The 19,062-nt window shown below is 38.0% G+C and overlaps 3 protein-coding genes across 7 annotated transcripts; 2 read left to right on the forward strand and 1 right to left on the reverse strand.

The window, feature by feature from the left end:
• Positions 1–6,387: 6,387 nt before the first annotated feature.
• LOC140964648 (uncharacterized) lies at positions 6,388–6,974 on the forward strand. The gene is made up of 2 exons (XM_073424515.1): positions 6,388–6,526; positions 6,706–6,974. Exons 1-2 carry the CDS (start codon positions 6,388–6,390, stop codon positions 6,972–6,974), a joined length of 408 nt encoding a protein of 135 aa, XP_073280616.1.
• A 127-nt stretch (positions 6,975–7,101) lies between these two features.
• On the reverse strand, positions 7,102–14,476 carry LOC140964174 (phosphoribosylaminoimidazole carboxylase, chloroplastic). Of its 5 annotated transcripts, XM_073423729.1 has the most exons (13): positions 14,260–14,476; positions 14,105–14,174; positions 13,916–13,951; positions 13,197–13,412; positions 13,001–13,112; positions 11,379–11,441; positions 11,128–11,266; positions 10,482–10,537; positions 9,233–9,306; positions 8,841–8,988; positions 8,541–8,714; positions 7,983–8,070; positions 7,102–7,892 (listed from the first exon to the last, which is right to left on the reverse strand). In XM_073423729.1, exons 2-13 carry the CDS (start codon positions 14,110–14,112, stop codon positions 7,771–7,773), a joined length of 1,236 nt encoding a protein of 411 aa, XP_073279830.1. In that variant the 5' UTR covers positions 14,113–14,174; positions 14,260–14,476; the 3' UTR covers positions 7,102–7,770. The 5 variants fall into 5 exon arrangements, with proteins under 5 accessions (XP_073279830.1, XP_073279827.1, XP_073279831.1 ...); XM_073423726.1 differs by having other exon boundaries at positions 13,916–14,174; XM_073423730.1 differs by lacking the exon at positions 14,260–14,476 and having other exon boundaries at positions 14,105–14,208.
• An 83-nt stretch (positions 14,477–14,559) lies between these two features.
• LOC140964176 (DNA-directed RNA polymerases II and V subunit 8A-like) lies at positions 14,560–19,062 on the forward strand. Its single transcript, XM_073423731.1, has 4 exons — positions 14,560–14,798; positions 17,466–17,623; positions 18,248–18,342; positions 18,684–19,062. The coding sequence occupies exons 1-4, from the start codon at positions 14,726–14,728 to the stop codon at positions 18,793–18,795; spliced, it is 438 nt and encodes a 145-aa protein (XP_073279832.1). The 5' UTR covers positions 14,560–14,725; the 3' UTR covers positions 18,796–19,062.

Below are 19,062 nucleotides of genomic sequence, written 5' to 3' on the forward strand. Positions count from 1 at the left end.
ACGGCGTAACAGGAAGTCAACATCTAAGATTACAAGTGGCAAGTAGGCACTGAAAACAAGGTACTCATCACCTTCTTTCCTATAAATAGTATGTATGTATTTCATTTAAGGGGATTCAGACATTCTTGTTTCTAAGCTCTTGGCATTTACATATATCTTCACATATATTGCCATTACCTTTCACCTTCAACCTGCTGACGTAAGTATCGGAGTGGCCACGTCGGACACCCCTCCGGCACTCATTCACGAGCTCTTTCCTTTATTTGCATGTTACAGATGAAGCCATACTCCTTGCTCATTTTTCCTAAACAAAAACTCTTATCAAATCCGGTGGATTGCCCCGACCCATCTCACCCGATTCACCCGGATAGCATCATTGACGTCGTCTGTGGGAAACTTGAGCTCAAGACGTAGATATGGCTCTTACAAGAAGGACAAATACATACACTTCCCGGGTTCTAGGAGATAATGCACTTACCTCTGGACAGGGTGGTCCTCCGCCCAACGGACCTCCACCTCTCATTACTTTGTCCCCAGAAGAGTTGGCTCGGATTATATCTGATGCCGTAGAAAAGGCTGTAGCCCAGATAGACCATTCTCATCGTGCTACACAGTCTGAAGGAAAGCAACAACGAGAGCAGGAGATGAGGGAGGAGGAAGTAAGGATGGAGGAGAGAGAGTCCAGTGCAGGTTCTAAATCTCCTACTATGACAGAAGAGTTGCAAGAGCTGAGGTAGAAGATGAGGGTTTTGGAGGGGCAGATAGGTGAAAAGAGCAGTGCTCGGGAAGTCACTAGAGGATGCCCTTTTGTTGATGCTATTATCCGGGAACCTTTGCCCGGGAATTTTAAACCTGCCAAAATCAAGGACTATGATGACAGCGCTGACCCGGAGGAGCATTTGGCCAGGTTTGAGAACATGGCCATGCTGCACTGTTATGTTGTGCAAAATCAAGTACAAAGTGTTCCAACCACTTTGGTTGATTCAGCCCAAAGGTGGTTCGAGGGGTTGGCTCCTCAAAGTGAACATTTTTTCGAGGATTTCCAAAACGTGTTTCTACATCACTTTAGCAGCAGCAAGAAGTATAAAAAGACTGCTTTTAGTCTTTTTGAAGTAAAGCAAAGCCCGGAAGAGAGTTTGAGGGCTTACATCCGGAGATTCAATCGTGTGGCTTTGGATGTCCCTTCTTGTGCCCCCGAGACCAAGACTACTGCATTTATTCAAGGGCTAAGGGAGGGAGAGTTTTTTCGATCATTGACTAAGAAGATGCCCGGGGATTTTGAAGATATGTTGTCCCGAGCAGAGAAGTATATTAATATGGAAGAAGCTCAGAAGCAGAAGAGGGAGGCGCTGAAGAGAGAGAGAGGAGACCGGGTATCCAGACCCGAGGAGAGAGGGCAGAGGAGGGGTAACCCCGTGCATTTATCTCATCATGTGTCTTTGAAGGTTGCCCAGGATCAGGATGTTCAAGAATGTAGCATGGACATGACCATACCTCAACAATTTACCAGGCCCGAGAAGAAGGGATTTTGTACCCTTCCTAAAATGTGTTATCGTAACACTGAGAACTGCCAGACGCTGAAGAAAGATTATGTCTCACCCGTTGTCCAGGTACATAATTCACCAAATAATAGGCCGAGATTGCTATCTTGGACAACTCGGCAGCCGGCACCTAGTGCACGGGAAAGTTCAAGAGGTGCCCCGAGTGGGAGAAGGGATAATGAGCCTGAAAGGAAAAGAGCCTCACCCCCTGTATTGGGGGTAATTAAATTGATTTCCGGAGGATCTACTGATGGAAACTCCAATCAGGCTCGGAAGTCCAGGAGTAGGAAGGATTGTATGGAAGTAGAGGGAGTGAGGAGAAGTGGGCATCAATCTTCCCCATAATGATGCCCTGTTAATTCAAGCTATTGTAGCAAATTATGACATCATGAAGGTCTTTGTTGACTCGGGAAGCTATGTGAATATCATTTTTAAGAAGGCCCTTGTACATATGAATTTACAGGGGTACCAATTGGAGAAAGTGGAAACAACACTTTTTGGATTTGCTGGCCACGCTGTCTATCCGGAGGGAGAGATTGTCCTGCCCTTAACTCTGGGCACTCGGGAGTTGAAAAAGACTGTAATGGCCACTTTCACTGTTGTGGATGCCCCATCATCTTATAATATTATTCTAGGGTGGCCGGCTATAAACGAATTGAGAGCCGTGGCATCCACTTATCATCAAAAGATAAAGTTTCTAGTGGGAGAAGTCCGGGGAGATCAACCTTCTTCCCAGAAGTGCTATGTGGAGGCGGTCCGGGTAGACCAGAAGAAAGCATGGAGGGAAGAGAAAAGAGCGAGTGGTGGGGAAGAGGCGGAGAGTAGAGAAGGGAGAGGTTCAGTTTGGGGTGAAGGAGGAACAAGAAGTGGTGGATATTGGACCAGGCAAGGAGATCCGGGCGGCTGGGGACCTTGACTCATCGATCCGGGTCAGTTTAATAAATTGTTTAAAAACTAATGTTAATGTGTTTGCCTAGTCTCATCAGGAATTGACCGGGATCCCTCCCCGGGTAGCTGAACATCTTCCTAGGATCTCAACCCGTGAAGCAGAAGAAGAGACACTTTGGTCCTGAGAAGGACAGTAATTGATGAACGGGTCCAAGATTTGNTTTAAAAAAAATTTGTATATTTTTTAATTGTATTTTAAATTTTAATTATCTGTAATTGTATTTTAAATTATTTGTAAGTTTGTTTTTTAAATAAAAAGTTAATGATTAATGCTGACATCATCATGAAACTCCATCTCTCTAATTTCATCTTATATACCAGTGATTGCGCACGCTCTACACTTTACATAGTATAATATATTATTATAGAAAATTTTTCGTACTACAAAATAAATTTTACATAAAATATTGACAAATTTTTGTGTTTTTTTTTTTTTTGAATTAGAAGAAAATGTTATTATACCAATTCTTTAGTGATTACACCGGAAATCACAATCGGTAAAGGAATAACTCGACCTACCAGACGTCCAAACCAGACACAGAAACAACCTCCTTAGTCGGAGCATGTGCATACTAGTTTACTAATCTAAAAGCAAAATTAACATATAAGATGAAATATCATTGACAAGGGTTTTACAATTTTCAACAATTAGGTAAACATGAAGAATCTTCAACAACTCGAAAACTACATGAACATCAGATTCGATTATGACTTAATTTACGTTCAAATCTTTAAACCAACTCTAAACTTTTCCAATGCTCAAAGCTTCTGCAATCGTTGGATTGAAATTACCAGCCAAAATGCCGTGTATTGCTACTATCACGATGTCGTAATGATTTTGGAGAATGCATCTATAGGAAATATAGGTACATTAACGAAAACAACCTCATCTACATTGCATTTCAACGTGTTTTCCGGAGGTTTGAAACATTGTCTGCTGGTAGTTAATGGACTAGATCGAGAATAGACAGACTTTGGATTTGTCAGCATCCTTTGAGAATGTAAAAAAAGGGCTGATCGATAAATCTCAATAGATGACTTGCACTTACCTTGCCACATTATTTCATTTCTGTTTTGCCAATCGCCACAACAAAATTACTGCCAATTCAATCTCTTCTTGTTATATCTGAGGAAAAATATGATCCCACCAATTTGACAGAGAAATACAAAGAAGATAGATTGCTAACCACAGAAGTCAAACTCCAGATAACTCGCACAAATGGGCAAACTACTAATGCATGAAATCCACCCTCATGCATATATCAGACACCACACTGTAACATTCCCCCTTCGAGTTCGCAATGCTCTCATAGTGTTCTCCATAGAAAATTTCCAACCTTGGGTGTAACATTCATCTTCCAGATTAGCTTCAAATTGGTAAGCGTTTATATGATCATTCATATGTTATACCTGCATAAGCATTCGATAACCACTCGTGATGGTATAGGCTCTTTTTAGCTCCTCACACCACATTCATTTGTCACACTTTTATAGTTGCTCAGTGGGATTGATTGAAACACACGTTGGCCCCCAGTGGAAGACGATTCCTTTAGAATATCCAACTCCTAATTTCCATTCTCCGGACACCGCAACGAATAGACCGATGCCATAACTAAATCTGGTTGGATCCTTGTTTCAACCAATGGATTTAAATCATCTCGAATCCAAGGATANGGGAGATCAACCTTCTTCCCAGAAGTGCTATGTGGAGGCGGTCCGGGTAGACCAGAAGAAAGCATGGAGGGAAGAGAAAAGAGCGAGTGGTGGGGAAGAGGCGGAGAGTAGAGAAGGGAGAGGTTCAGTTTGGGGTGAAGGAGGAACAAGAAGTGGTGGATATTGGACCAGGCAAGGAGATCCGGGCGGCTGGGGACCTTGACTCATCGATCCGGGTCAGTTTAATAAATTGTTTAAAAACTAATGTTAATGTGTTTGCCTAGTCTCATCAGGAATTGACCGGGATCCCTCCCCGGGTAGCTGAACATCTTCCTAGGATCTCAACCCGTGAAGCAGAAGAAGAGACACTTTGGTCCTGAGAAGGACAGTAATTGATGAACGGGTCCAAGATTTGCTGCAAGCCGGCCACATTCGAGAAATACAATTTCCTACCTGGCTCTCGAATGTGGTGCTGGTACTGAAAGCTACCGGGAAGTGGAGGATGTGTGTTGATTTCAGATATTTCAACAAGGCTTGCCCCAAAGACCATTATCCCCTGCCCAGAATTGATCAGTTGGTGTATTCCACCTCTGGATATGAACTGCTTAGTTTCATGGATGCTTACCAGGGGTATCATCAGATTTCCCTGGTCAAAAATGATCAAAATAAGGTCAGTTTCATCACCTCGGGAGGTACATTTTGCTATGTTGTCATGCCTTTCGGGTTGAAGAATGCCGGGGCCACTTATCAGCGTCTAATGAACAAAGTATTTGAGAAGTAGCTGGGAAATGTGGAAGTTTATGTTGACGACATCCTGGGCAAGTCTAGGGAGGTTTCTGGTTTCATCTCTGATTTAAGAGAGACTTTTGCCACTCTTATGCAATATGGAATTAAGCTCAATCCAGCAAAATGCATCTTTGGCGTAAAGAGTGGTAAATTTTAGGTTTTATGGTCATTGACCAGGAGATCGAGGTGAATCAATAGAAAGTCAAGTCAGTGTTAAACATGTCATCCCCTCGATCTATCCGAGAAGTGCAGAAGCTGACCAAGAGATTTGCTTCTATTTCCCGGTTCAGATCCCGGTCAGCACATCAGAGTTATCCATTTTTCCTGGTTCTTCGGAAAGCGCAACAGTTTGGGTGGGATGAGAAGTGTGAGCAGGCCTTCCAAGACCTTAAAAATCATCTGGCAAAGCTTCCTGTCTTAGTGAAGCTAGAGCTCGGAGAGAAATTATTTGTCTATCTGTCCACTACGGAGTATGCTGTCAGTTCAGTACTTATAAGGGAAGAAGGCTATGATCAGAAGCCTGTCTATTATGTCAGCGATGCTCTTAGGGGCCCTGAGCTCTGATATAGTGAAATGGAGAAGATATCTATGGATCTTGTTATGACTGCCCGGAAACTGCGACCTTATTTTTTGTCGCATAAAATTATTGCTCTTATTCATAGTCCTCTCGGGAGGATTATGACTCATTTAGAAGTGTCCGAGAGAATGATCAAATGGACAATCGAGCTAGGAGAGTATGACATTGATTACAGTCCCCGGGTTGCCATCAAAGCACAGGCCTTGTCAGACTTCTTATCCGAGATGGTTCAGTCTGACAAGGAGGAGGTATGGAGAGTATTTGTGGATGAGCGTCTAGCCTTTCTGGATGTGGAGTGGGAGTAATAATAATAGCTCTCCCGGGAGAGAAGATTAAATTGGCTTTGAGGATTGACTCCCGGCTGACTAATAATGAAGCAAAGTATGAGGCTGTTCTGGCCAAAATTCGAGCCGCCCAGAAGATAGGAGCCTCCCTTATCATTTTGTATTCCGATTGACAGTTAATTACCCAGCAGATAAAGGGCGTTTATGAGGTTAAGGATGACAGAATGCTTAAATATCTACAGCTGATTATAGCCCAGGCCAAATTCTTTGTGGATTGGAGCATTGAGCAAATTCCCCGGGATGAGAATGGGGAAGCAGATGCTTTGGCCAAAATGACCGCCTTCTTATCAGAAGTCAATACCCGGGAAGTATTGCATGTTACCCGGCTAATTTTTTCCACTGATGAGGAGATATTGCCAGCACCAGATGATTCTTCGATGACACCAGTGATCAAGTTCATTGTCAACAATGAATTACCTGAAGACAAAACTCAAGCTCAAAAGATCAAGAGACAAGCTCTTAGGTTTGTTCTCTTAAATAATATCTTATACAGGAGATCATTCAGGGACCTCTATTAAAGTTCTTATCTATGGGAGAGATGGATTATGTCCTCCGGGAGATTCATGAAGGGTGTTGTGGAGAGTATCTCGGAGGAATAGCATTGGCCCGGAAAGCAATGCTTGCCGGATTTTGGTGGCCCACTGTTAGCCAAGACGCTGCTCGAGTGGTTCGGGCATGTGAGGGTTGTCAACATCATTCTAATTTTCAACAGTGTCCGACCACTCTCATGAAGCCCATCTGGGCATCTTGCCCTTTTGATCAGTGAGGGATGGACATTGTTGGTCCTTTTCCAATTGCTCGGGCTCAAAAGAAATTTCTTTTGGTAGCAGTTGATTATTTTTCTGAATGGGTAAAGACCGAGTCCTTGGCCCGAATTACGGAGAAGAAAGTTTTGAAATTCTGTGGAAGAATATTGTATGCCGATTTGGAGTTCTCAGGAGACTAATTTCAGATAATGGGAGGCAATTCCAGGGAAAAGAGATCATAGCCTGGTGCCATGAAATGAGAATCACTCAGTCTTTCACTTCTGTTGCCTATCCTCAAGCAAATGGTCAAACAGAGGTTGTGAACAGAATTATTGTTCAAGCTTTGAAAACTAGGTTAGAGGACAAAGGAAATGACTAGGTGGATGAATTGCCTAGTGTTTTCTGGGCATACAGGACTACTCCCCGAACACCTAATCAAGAGACTCCTTTTAATCTGGTATATGGTTCTGAAGCAGTCTTTTCTGTTGAAATCGGACAGTCTTNGGGGGGGGGTGTGAGAGAAATTCTAGAAGAATACTTTAGATAAATATTTCAGGGCAAATGACAAAAATCTGAATTAGCATTAAATGTCAAAAGTAACAATTACTAGTTTGTATACATTGGTTGTACGCTCAGCTAAAAAGCATAGAAGTAACCATGATTCAAGGTCATAATCATTTAATTAATGATTTCTAGACCTCGTTCTTTCTATCCTCTAAGATTATAGCACAAAAAGACTTTCATCCAATTTTATCCCACTCTTGTAACAAACCACAATTAAATAAAAAAAACCACTTGCAGACTTGAAACAAGCAAGTATGCGTTTTCAACAAGCTGATTACAAATTCAAAAAACTTAGCAAGGTCAAACACTAAACCCACAAAGAAAGCAGGAGGCATATAATAAACAAAATGGGGGGGAAACAGTAATCACAAAGACTATTTACCGGAGAGTCAGATTCATAAAAAAGTACAAGGGCATTGTGAAGGCTAAAATACTATGGTCAAACAGTAAATGGCTTCTAATAAACAAAAGAGAGAAATTATTAGGAAAAATTAAAAACAAAATTTCCCAACTATGATATATCCAATCCTTCTCGATCAACATTATACATTAAATAAGATGAAGAAATCTCATATCACTCACGAATAGACATTTTAAATCGAATAAAACCACTAACCAACATGCCAGTCATCTGATATCTCTTCTCCTAACATGCATTTTAACCGGGCTTCAATAATGCCCATAGAGGGGCCAACGATTGTGATGTGACCCATCTTTCTTTGCTTCTTCATCTCTGCAACACTACATAAATTGTCGTCAAACCATGCAGCCCCGAGAGAGAGAATAAAATAGAACATGTGCCCCGAGCACAAGATTGACTAACCTGGTTTGTCATACCAATGAACTGATGCTCCAGGGATTCTCAATGCACTTCCAATTAGTTGATTGGCAAGTAGGAAACCTAGTTCTCCCTATGTTCAGAAATGTCTTGTATGTTATTTAAAGATTGGTCGCAATTGAAGACAAATTATGGACTTCGAAACAGTATTAGCTACCAGGGACAGCCAATTGTTATCTCCCCTATAAGGAAGGTTACACAAAATTAAACACAACAGTTCATTGATATGTCAACTACCACCTTAACATTTATAAACATCCGTCTATTATCAAATTCCTTGAGGCTTTATAAGAATACCATACCATCTATCCTAACATGTTATATCCAGCAAAAGATATCAGCTGCAGATAAAGACTAATGATACCAATTGTGATGGTAATCTTTGTAGTGCAAAGAAGCCTAGTTTTGGAAATCAAGTGACAAGTACTGACAAACAAAATGAATGGCTACTGTTTTGGAAATCTCATATTTATTGGCCAGAGGAGGTCAGTTTATGTTGTTCACAAAGGTAACACATAAGGGTTTTTTGAATAGTAAAATTACCTCCTCTTCCCCCAGTATATTGTACATGATAGCTGCTGGAGTCTTCATTGACGGATTGCCTAGTGGAAGACCAACAACGGCCCTCAGATGGTTCTCATATTGTGAAGTAAAACACGACTCAATTGTGTGATGCCCACTATTATGAGGTCTGGGTGCCACTTCATTGAGTAAGACCTAAGGAAATTGGACATTTAAGTAAGCAAGGAACAATCAAAGCTAAAATATGCATTTATGTATATGTAAATATGCACTGATATTGAGTATGTAATGCAAGTGAAACAATATGAATCAATGTATAACCTGGCAATCAGCTGTCAAAAACAACTCAACCGCAAATACGCCAGCACCATCTAAAGAACTCACGGCCTTGTAAGCAACATCAGTTGCAAACCTTAGAATCTTCCACGATACATTGGCAGGGGACTTAACAATGTGACAAATGTTCTCCCTACACATACAATGCAGGTACTAAAATATTTAAAGTTAGTGAAAAATTCTAAAAATAATTAAAGACAAATAGATACCACACATTTAAAAAAAACACTAGTACTGGTCCTAATAAAATTAGCAACGACCAACCAATCGGCATATTAACGGAGCAGCAGTAGGTTTCCTAGAATTGAAACCCTGGATTTGAGTCACATAAAGCGTGTCGAATGTAGAATTATAATAGAAAAAGTGACCGTAATTGCCTGTGGATAGTTTCTACAACTGGATAGCACACCATAGTACTATCTCTTCCTCTAGCCACTATGACAGAAAGCTCCTGCATTGAAAAAAAGGATGGAATTTAAAACCACTTAATCTCCTAGTCTAGACAATGTATAACCTACAAAATGAAAATAACATAATATATCCATTAAATTTGTCCGTGCATCATGAAAACAATTTCTAAATTAAAAAACACTGGACTGTTGAGGGAATGGGTGGCATCTCTCAACATCGTATTTTATGCTTAATAAATAGATAAGAGTGATTGGAGTAAACACCCACAATATATATATAAATAAACCTCAGACTAAAAATAATAGAAGTGTTGAGGCCTCGAGGGGAGCATCTCACATCTCTCAACACCTATTCTCAGTTTACAAAGTAGAACTCAAGCATGGACGCCAAAAACAGTACTATCTATTTCAAACACAAAAAGAATAATAGAAAACAATTAAAACAACAATACGAAGGCCGATATTTTACCAAGTTTGGCAAAAAATAACTTAATGAAGCTTTCATAAACCTTAATTCTGAAGTTTGAAAATTAATGGACCAAACTTATAACAAGATTCTACATGCCAGATCTTTTGAGTTACAATCATCATTTCCTTATCATTATGCCAAAGAATTAACTTCCATAATAGGGTTGAATACATAAGTATAAAGATGCATGCATTCCACCCAAAATGACAATGTGGCCTTTATCCCTTTCAACCTACCTCAGGAGATGGGTAGTGGAGCAGATCAGCGGAAGGCAAAAATCAATTCTTGTCTTTAGAGCTGCTCAACTCTTTAAGCACTCTCAATCTCAAATCCATTTCAGTATAGAGCTGGACAAAGATATGACTCCTCTTCCCCATGTGCTACCATATCTATGCTTCTTCACATGTTTGTCCCATCTTCCCAACTTAATTTCTACCCATCCATTTAGTTATAAAAATTGACTTACCGGTACTACAAGTTATCAATTAAGACTAAAATCTATCAGTGCATTACCCAAAATCATGCAGAATTCACTAGTATCTCCATATTGGTAGGGAGAGCAAGCGTGAAGCAATGATACTGTCATACACAGCATTTCAAACAACATCCAATGAGCTGACGGCTTAATACAGATATTACTTGTATTTGCAAATTGTTAAGGAGAATAAACACGAAACTCTAAAGCGGATACAGGTGATGTGAGCTACATTATGTATCATGAAGACAAGACTGCTCACAGAAGCTAACCTTCACAAATGGTATCCATTTCTCAGCATATAAACCACGAGCATATCCTTCGAGGGCTGCAAATGGACCCCAATCCAGTTACAATGACCATTTTCAACAACAAATCTAAAAATTTACCACAGCAGAACAACTTATATGAAGTTGGAAAATGTAAATTTAGCCAATTTCCATGACCACACAAGTATATTAGTTTATAGTTTATACTGCAAAGTACAAACCCAAAAAGATCTAATCTCACTTCTCAACTTGACGACTCATAAATCAGACCGAGCAGCCAAATTTCATGTTCAATAAAAGACTTGAACACACACACACACACACACACACACACACATATATATAATATGAAATGTGCAGTATCATAGGGAAAAAAGCATTGTTGCAAAATGTCGAATTATGAAGTTATCATGGTTGTAACTTTGAATAGGATATTAAAAGCCACAAAAATCTGCTGCAAAAATACAAATATATAATTACGAAATTCAATTATCAAACTAAGACTTGAGGAAATTCAAAACACAAGGTTCTACTTAACAAATGAAAATAAAGCAAATAATCTGGTCGGCACAACCTTACCCAGATACTAAAATAGAATAACAGCATGAGGATAAGTTTATAATCAAAAATTTGATTGACATGAATTTACCTTCCACAGCCGATGATAGTTCACCTTCATTTTTAGCAACAGCATTACCTCTCCCATCATAAGCCAGCCTTTTGCTCTTTATCATCAAAGGATAACCAAACAGATCTCCAGCTCTTTTCGCACCTTCAAAATCATCTATCTGTCTCAGCCATTTTTTATTTGTCAGACAAAGAAATTGCAGCACTTATTTTTTAAGCAATATAAATATTCATCTTAACCATTTTCAAGGACTCTTGCCAATATGGAAATACCTGGACGAATTTAGGGACTGGTATGGCATGTCGAGAAAAATGCACCTTCTGAAGATATTTATTCTGTTAACAATGATGTCACTTTATTACTCAAAGCACAAGCCAAAATAAAGATAAGATGAAAATCTAAAGATGGAAGTTTATAGTACATGCTTTCAACTGACCCAAAACTCTCACAAGAGAAGATACATACAAATGATGCCATAAACACTTCCGTTTGTTGTGTACAATTGACATGCTACAGTGATGTGAACTAGTTAAAGAGTTTATGATATAGTATTTTGTATTTTGCAGAATGCTGGAGTGACCAATACTATAGTAAATCTGATACCTCACAGATCACGACATTCTTATGTTGGCCTATAATTATTAAAGAACCATATGGCGCACACTACTCTCAGGGTGGAAATCTTGCACTAGAGGCATGCCAAAGCGCATCCTCTTAATGAGGCATGCACTTTGGCCATGAAGACAGTGTCTTGGAGAGCAACCAAGGCTCAAGGTACTGTTTAATTGTTTTTCAATTGTTTGGGAAGTTTATATTAGATGCTATGTGACATTTTTTCTTGCTACATTCAAATTCTAAAGTATTATCCCTCGGTGCACCTGACTTCAATATCCATGGCACACATCGCACTTACAACTCTTAAAACTATGTGTTGACAACAAGCTTGTATCATCTCTCAAACCCTTGAAGGGGCTGTAATTAAATAAAACATAAAATTAATGTAATTTGAAGCAGATTGTTTTGTATCATTACAATACACTTTGAGGATGTAAGATTATGAACCTTAATAATCTATATACACTCAAGAAAATTGTTAGACAAGCTACATGAGTCATCAAAAAGGCGAGTAACTTCAATAATTTCTTTCGCTGCTTAATAAGGATATAAATATCTAAATTCTCTATCACGATTTTTAAAAAAATTCTTTTTTTAAGCATAAAACAAAGATATTGGTTAATATGCATACTAAAGTAACAGATACTGAATGAGTTGCTTGCATCTCGAGAAAAAATAACACAAAGGCTATGCGGCAAGGGCATAGCACCTTCCACACAAGGAATTCTATAATATACATTATATCAGTAGGAAATAAATTATCACTTCACAGCCACACTGATGCTTGTACCACAATTCTCACAAAGACATGTTGTAAATAACTGAATTTATAGTTGGGTTCACTTCCACTTGTACTTTTTTATTATGTCACTGCAATCACTCAGAAAAATAGGAATTATCAATATCGCTCTTCTTTATATTAAATATTAATGTCTTCTTAATCCATATAGAATGATGAAGAAGTTAAAATGAAAAACAGAACAGAAGAACACCATCGTGATTGGACACATTTGTAACAAGTAGAAGAAATGTTACACTATAAATATCCTAAAGCATCAATTACTGATATATTTCATGTATGAAATAAGACTGCTAATTATGAACTCACAAACTTGTCTTAACCTAGCACAATTTTGTCAAGTAAATAAAGTTGTCTATTGCAGTTCGGTAGCCGATAAGTGATTTGAGTGCAAAACCTAAACAATGACTCATCAGCAACATGCATCACTGCTATAATGATGTAATTCATACATTAATGATACTGGAGAGAAATTCAAACCTGGATAATTCGGATAGTTGAAGCTTTAGGTTGGCAATCCACCCCCTGTTGTTCAAGTTTCTCAAGAGTAGCAGCATCAACATGCTCTATTTCCACAGTTAGTACTCCACATCTAACCCAATCCGTACTAAATCAACTAAGGTTCACCAAACAAGAGAAGTAAATGAAAAGAAAAGAACAAGCTTTTGCATCCAACCTTTTAGAAAATTCTATTACTGTAGCACTGTCATCATAGCTTCCAACCATATGATACTGGCATAGGTTACTTGCAGGACAATTCTCCGTGGGGTCCAGAACAACGACCTTTATTCCCATGGGAGAAGCTGCTTCACACAACATACGACCAAGTTGCCCACCACCAAGAACACCGACAACTGTTTCACACAAACCATGAACTTGTGTGTTGGTACCCCTGTGCAATGGAACATTGTGAAAAATCAATCAGAAATCAGAAACAATTGAAAGTAAAGCACTTAAATCATTCAAATTCTAGAGGCAATTTAAACTGTCTTGGAGTATTCAGTCAGAGATTGCCTTAAATACAAATATATGTGTGTCTAGATTTTGTCCCGATAAAATGTGAGAACAATTACACCAATCCAACCAACATTAGAATTAGGATCAAGTGCAAAAGACACAGACGAAGCACCAAAATTGTCTATCTACGTTTACTCGAAAAAAAATCCCTGTTGACAACAACATCGTAGCAATCTAATCGATTTGCCCACGTAACAAAAAGTCTGATTCCAGAAGTAGTTAAAAAATCCCATCAGCCAATATTTCTTTCCAAGTTCTGACCACAGAAAATGAAAATTATGTAAAGGTGAATGTAACGCTCGCAACTACTTGCATTTTGCAAAACAAAAAATACTACAATTATTAAAAGAAGAAGAAAACTTCACTGTATTCTAGTACCTATGTGTAACATTTCGGGCATCATCCAAAGAAGCTCTGCAACGATTTCGAGGAATCTTATAGTAAAGCATAATATTTTGAGAACAAGAACTATTCGGGTTTTGGTTCATCACAATAGAATTACACGAGTGAACTGTGTTCTTGTCGGAATTGAATAAAGCTAAGGAAGGGATTTGAGTGAAACTCAGCCTTTTCATTATGCTCGGTCGAAACTCAAGAAACAGCACCTCGTAAAATAGGAGGGAGGATTGAGATGAAACTGTCAGGGGAAAAAAATATAAGCATTAAAGCTAAATTGAGACATATATAACAGGGAAATAAACAAAATTCATCAAATGTCATACTGTTGAGGAAAAATCGAACTTCGACTCAAGGAAAGGAGCAGAGACTGTCCCGCAAGCTCTTTGCTTCACCACGGAAGATGAAGTTTGGGCGGCGCCGTGCGATTATTTTCAGCCCATGTCTAGTTAATGGGCTCAGAGCTGTCAACGGACCAACAGGCCCGCCTTGGCATGCCCGTCAAGTTACGGATCAGGCTAAGTATCAAACATTGAAATAATATAATAAAAAACAAAGCGGCCCAAAAAAAACAGGCCACTACCCACCTATTATTCTGTGTTTGGATTTCAGGCCCAAATTCAAAATATATAGTCTTCGTTTTTCACGTGAGAATGATTTAGGTCTCCAATCTCCACACCCCCTTCTTCTCCGTTCTTCCATTCATTCTCTTTTATTTTTGAGTTTTTGAATAAAATTATTCGTAGTTTGCACGTATCTGATTCTTCTGTCGGATACTAGTTTTCTTTTATAATGGTGAAAACTTTATTCGAAGATATATTTCAAGTGGAAGCACTGGACCCAGATGACAAAATATTCGATAAAGGTATCCTTGTGGTTACAGGGAATTTTATGGCTATCTGTTTGTGTTTCTTTCGTCGTTTTTCTGTCGGTTGCTTGCATACTGATATACGAATGAATTGGGAAATAAAGATTATATGGTTTGAACTCGGTGGTATTTGAAAAAATAGAACTCAAACTGAAAAGACTATTGTACAACCCTTACCCAAAGAATGAAATGTGAATAAAAAATTAAGATCCATAAGTATTTTGAAAATCATCTTCTCAATGGGTTTTTCTAAACTTTTCTCCTCGAGTTGTTGCAAGTTTTTTTTCTATTTTCCATCTCAACTTTCTGTGTGTTTTTCTCTTTTCCTTCAATGGCGATATTGACTAGTAAACAACATCCAGCTTTTGTTGTTTTTCCTTAGAGTTCTTCAATTTAGATGGCAAGATGATAAAGGAAAATGAGAGAGTGTTGGTAAGTCACCATAAGTTGTTATTTTTAGAAATATATTTTCAGTGTAAGAAAATAAGCAATAATTGTTCAGTTTACACGAGCTAGGATGCCCTAGGAACTCCGGCATTGACAGATTTTGGTGGTTTAGAATAGTGGCTACAATACTTGAAGGAGGGCTAGCTGGGGCACGTGTAATTGCTAACAAAATTATACGTCCTTGGGAAAAATGTAACTAAGCTTAGCACCGAACATAACAGGGCAGTAAATCCTAACAATTGGAACATAACTAGAATCTAAGCAAAACGTTGGCTGCGGAGGATGTGTTAGAAATGATTTGTATCTCCTCAGCTTTATTCAGTTATTTTTACAGTTGAAACATAACAACAGTAGAATCTCACTTATTTTTACGGTCGATTTTTAGTAATATTGCTCAAGCGGAACTTTCACCACAAAGTTATTTCATGTTTTATCAACCTTCTTTTGCAAAATATATCCTCACCTAAAAGAATAATGATAATCAATTTGGATTATTGTTCTTCTAATCATACAAAAGAAAATTATGCATCAAACAAAATTGATTGCCATGATTTTTTATATAAATGAAAAATAATATGTATTCATGATTATATGTTTGCTTCTGAAAATATTGATGACCAGAAAGGCATTCATTGATAATCTGATTTTGTTTTTGGAATGATAGCACTGAGAAGTGTGTTGGTAATTTGATGTTTAAATTTATAATATTAGTCTCTTAGAATTTGTCTAATTGTCTGCGTTCATTATAACAAAATATTTATAATAATCTACTAATACTTTTTTTCTTCCATTTTGAAAATTTTGGACACCACTAATTAAATTTTTCTTTGCTGGTGAGGTGAATTAACATTTATCTCGAAATCCCTTTTAATATACATATGAGATTATGAGATGAATATGTATCTAAGGCTATTTTGAAGACCAGGTTGGTCATTAACCCCTGGATTCGTTGTAGCTCTGCCAGTGGCAAGCTGATATGTCAACCTGTACCTGTGCTGATATAGCTGGCCACTTGGGAATATGCTCGAGGCTGAGTATTAGAAACTACAAGATATCCATGCTAAGCCTTGCTGTAAGATAAAGTAGGTTCAGTTAATCAAGCCCAACATTTGGGGCGTGTGAGGCTGTCATAAACATGATGAGTTAATCTCATCTTTAGGAATTAATTTATGAAACTTGGCCATTCACACCTTGAACGGATGACCTGTAAATGATAGATCAGTTAAGATAACGAAGAGATGGAACATAGTAGAAACTGCTATTGAGGGGAGTGGTGTTAACAAACAGCATAGTTTATGACAACGTATTAAATGTGCTCATTTTTTCATTGAGAAGTGTGGTTCATCTATTACAGAGCCATATTTCTCGAACTGAGAAGTGTGATTCATCTATTATCAGCTACTCCTATGATATGACACTTTCTTAATTATATTTAAAACACACCAGTTCTTAGAGAAAATCAATAAGAAAAATTAAAAAGATTGAGGATAAGTGAAAAAAGGTGAAAAAAAGAGAAAGTCATGACAAATTCCTTGCAAACATTTCCTTAATTTCCAGATTTCAGATAAATTATATATGAATTCTCCGATGCTGTAAATTTGGAACAACTAATATTTTTGCGCAATCTCAGGTAGTTTCTGTTTTGTCCCATTCATGTAATAACAAGCATGGAGTTTTTTGTGAAACAAACCTATCACCTGTTTTTTTTTATGGAAACTAGGGCCCCTCGTGTATCGAGGCTAAAAATTTAACTGCCCCAATGAGCATCTATGTTATTGACATATGAAGTTTTAACATCATCCTGCTTTACTAGAAATTTCTCCAAGACAGTGAATTATTGAGTGATATATCTTCTTAATACCAAACTATTGATTATTACTTGTTATGTGGGTCTTAAAATAAATTTTTATAACTAGAGACATTCCTTTACTATGTTCTCTATGGTTTCTAAATTTTAATTACTGTTTGTCATGTTAAAGTTACAATATACGCACCTAATGCATGCTCTAGACCTACAAAATGAATGAAGAACTGGTGCACTGAATTGTTAAATCAGAAACCAATACTTGTGCGTTGTCATCCTTTGATTGTCTTACTGTTTTCAGGCTTCTGTAAGTTAGCTTTCAATACTAGGTACTGCTTTTATACTTTGGTCTGTGACATGTTTTGATCTGGAATATTGTCCAAACTTGTAATCTTCTGTCATGTTTTCTTTAGCTTCACGCATTGCTGCTAGAAGTGAACAATTTGACATGCTCTTGCACCTTGATGTCAACACGGAGATATATCCCATGTATGTTGGAGACAAATTCATGATGGTCTTGGCATCTACTCTGAATCTGGATGGAACACCAGACAGTGGTTTTTACACTCCGGTAATCGTGCTTTGACATATTAAAAGTTTTTGCAACTTCTGTCAGTTACATCTTCCCATAATTTTTTTCCCCAGCAACACCTAGTTACATGATTTTAGACCATCTTATTGCCCTGTTTAGTGGATGCATTCTATTTGAGCGCAAGCAGATTCATGTCGATGCTTTCTTGATACAAGAGCCAGTTTTGTTAAGTTCTTTATACTCATCGAAATTTGCAAGCTGTACTGTTCTGCAAGTATATTTGTATTTTTTGGGATCTTGTTGATACCAATAGCCTAACTATAGGTTCCGTGGTAGCTTTAGAATTATCTTTTATTGTCCCCTTGACTTAATTTGTTCTGGCCAGTCTTGAGAATGAAACAAACTCGTAAGACACACAATTTGAAACAGAGGTACTTGTCCTCCAGTTTGTGGAGTCGTGTCGTTCCGATTGGTGTGAGGCAACAAATTTACTCACACTTCATCAAAATCAGGGGAAAACAAAATATCAGCTATTTGTACTTTTATCTTGGGTTTTTCTGGTAAAATGCTATTTTATATTCTGGTTGAGCAACTGATTATTCTCTTGCACCATCACTGGGAGAACGATTGATTAGCTTTATGTTAATTATAATCTGATTTCAGGGTAACAGAAAATCGCTTGCAGATAAGTTTGATTATGTCATGCAAGGGAAGTTGTACAAAATCTCAGAAGAGACCAAAGAGAAGCATGTTAAAGCGTATGCATTCATCTCTCGTGACATTTATCTATGTTTTTTCTTGAAAAATCACCTACAAATTATTGTTATTCTAATACATCTCTGGGAGTGATATGCTAGTTAAACAATGGTAAAGAAGTCATCAATTACAGCTTCAACATTTCCTTGGTGCAACCTGCAATCTTTCTTAATCTTCATTGCATGTTCGAACAACTTGGTAATATTGATGATATAGTAAAAGGTTAAGTTTTCATGGTTTCTGTTAATTTTTCCCCTTAAATTCCTTCTTTGCTTAGTGTTGATGATTCATGTTGTATACTTCTCTTGTTCTTTGTCTGAGATTTGTTTTCTACTGGTTTTAGGGATATATATGTCTCCTTTGGTGGGCTTCTGATGATGCTCAAGGGAGATCCTTCGATTGCTGCTAGATTCGAACTGGACCAGAGGTTGTTTATTCTGCTACGAAAGGTTTGAAATCCATGCCATTTGGAAAACTGCTTGATGCCCGTCTAAAAGAAATTCGCAGCTCTGGTTCACTTTTCTTCCAACTTTTTTTTATATTTGCTTGCTGTAAGAGTTGAAATGATTGAGAAACTCTTTGTAGCGATTGCTTTCTGCTAGCATGCTACTTATATCCATACTACAGCAGTGGGTTTGAACGACGCAACAGCTAACTTGAAATCTCTATCTATGGTTTATATAGCAAGTGTTTTTGTGCTTGTGAGAGTTTGATTTCAAAGG

The sequence above is a fragment of the Primulina huaijiensis genome, chromosome 18 (assembly GCF_012295235.1).
Source record: "Primulina huaijiensis isolate GDHJ02 chromosome 18, ASM1229523v2, whole genome shotgun sequence".
NCBI lineage: Eukaryota > Viridiplantae > Streptophyta > Magnoliopsida > Lamiales > Gesneriaceae > Primulina > Primulina huaijiensis.

What these genes read in the sequence shown, in the direction of transcription:
- LOC140964174 (XM_073423726.1), bottom strand. Translation starts at nt 14,112, where the DNA reads ATGAAAAGGCTGAGTTTCACTCAAATCCCTTCCTTAGCTTTATTCAAT. An exon ending in GCCCGAAATGTTACACATAG is followed by an intron (nt 13,413 to 13,915) that starts GTACTAGAATAC and finishes TCCATTGCACAG; the next exon opens with GGGTACCAACACACAAGTTC. An exon ending in ACTATCATCGGCTGTGGAAG is followed by an intron (nt 10,538 to 11,127) that starts GTAAATTCATGT and finishes GTCCATTTGCAG; the next exon opens with CCCTCGAAGGATATGCTCGT.
- LOC140964176 (XM_073423731.1), top strand. Translation starts at nt 14,726, where the DNA reads ATGGTGAAAACTTTATTCGAAGATATATTTCAAGTGGAAGCACTGGAC. An exon ending in ACAGTGGTTTTTACACTCCG is followed by an intron (nt 17,624 to 18,247) that starts GTAATCGTGCTT and finishes ATCTGATTTCAG; the next exon opens with GGTAACAGAAAATCGCTTGC. An exon ending in AAAGAGAAGCATGTTAAAGC is followed by an intron (nt 18,343 to 18,683) that starts GTATGCATTCAT and finishes TACTGGTTTTAG; the next exon opens with GGATATATATGTCTCCTTTG.
- LOC140964648 (XM_073424515.1), top strand. Translation starts at nt 6,388, where the DNA reads ATGGATTATGTCCTCCGGGAGATTCATGAAGGGTGTTGTGGAGAGTAT. An exon ending in TGCTCGAGTGGTTCGGGCAT is followed by an intron (nt 6,527 to 6,705) that starts GTGAGGGTTGTC and finishes GAATGGGTAAAG; the next exon opens with ACCGAGTCCTTGGCCCGAAT.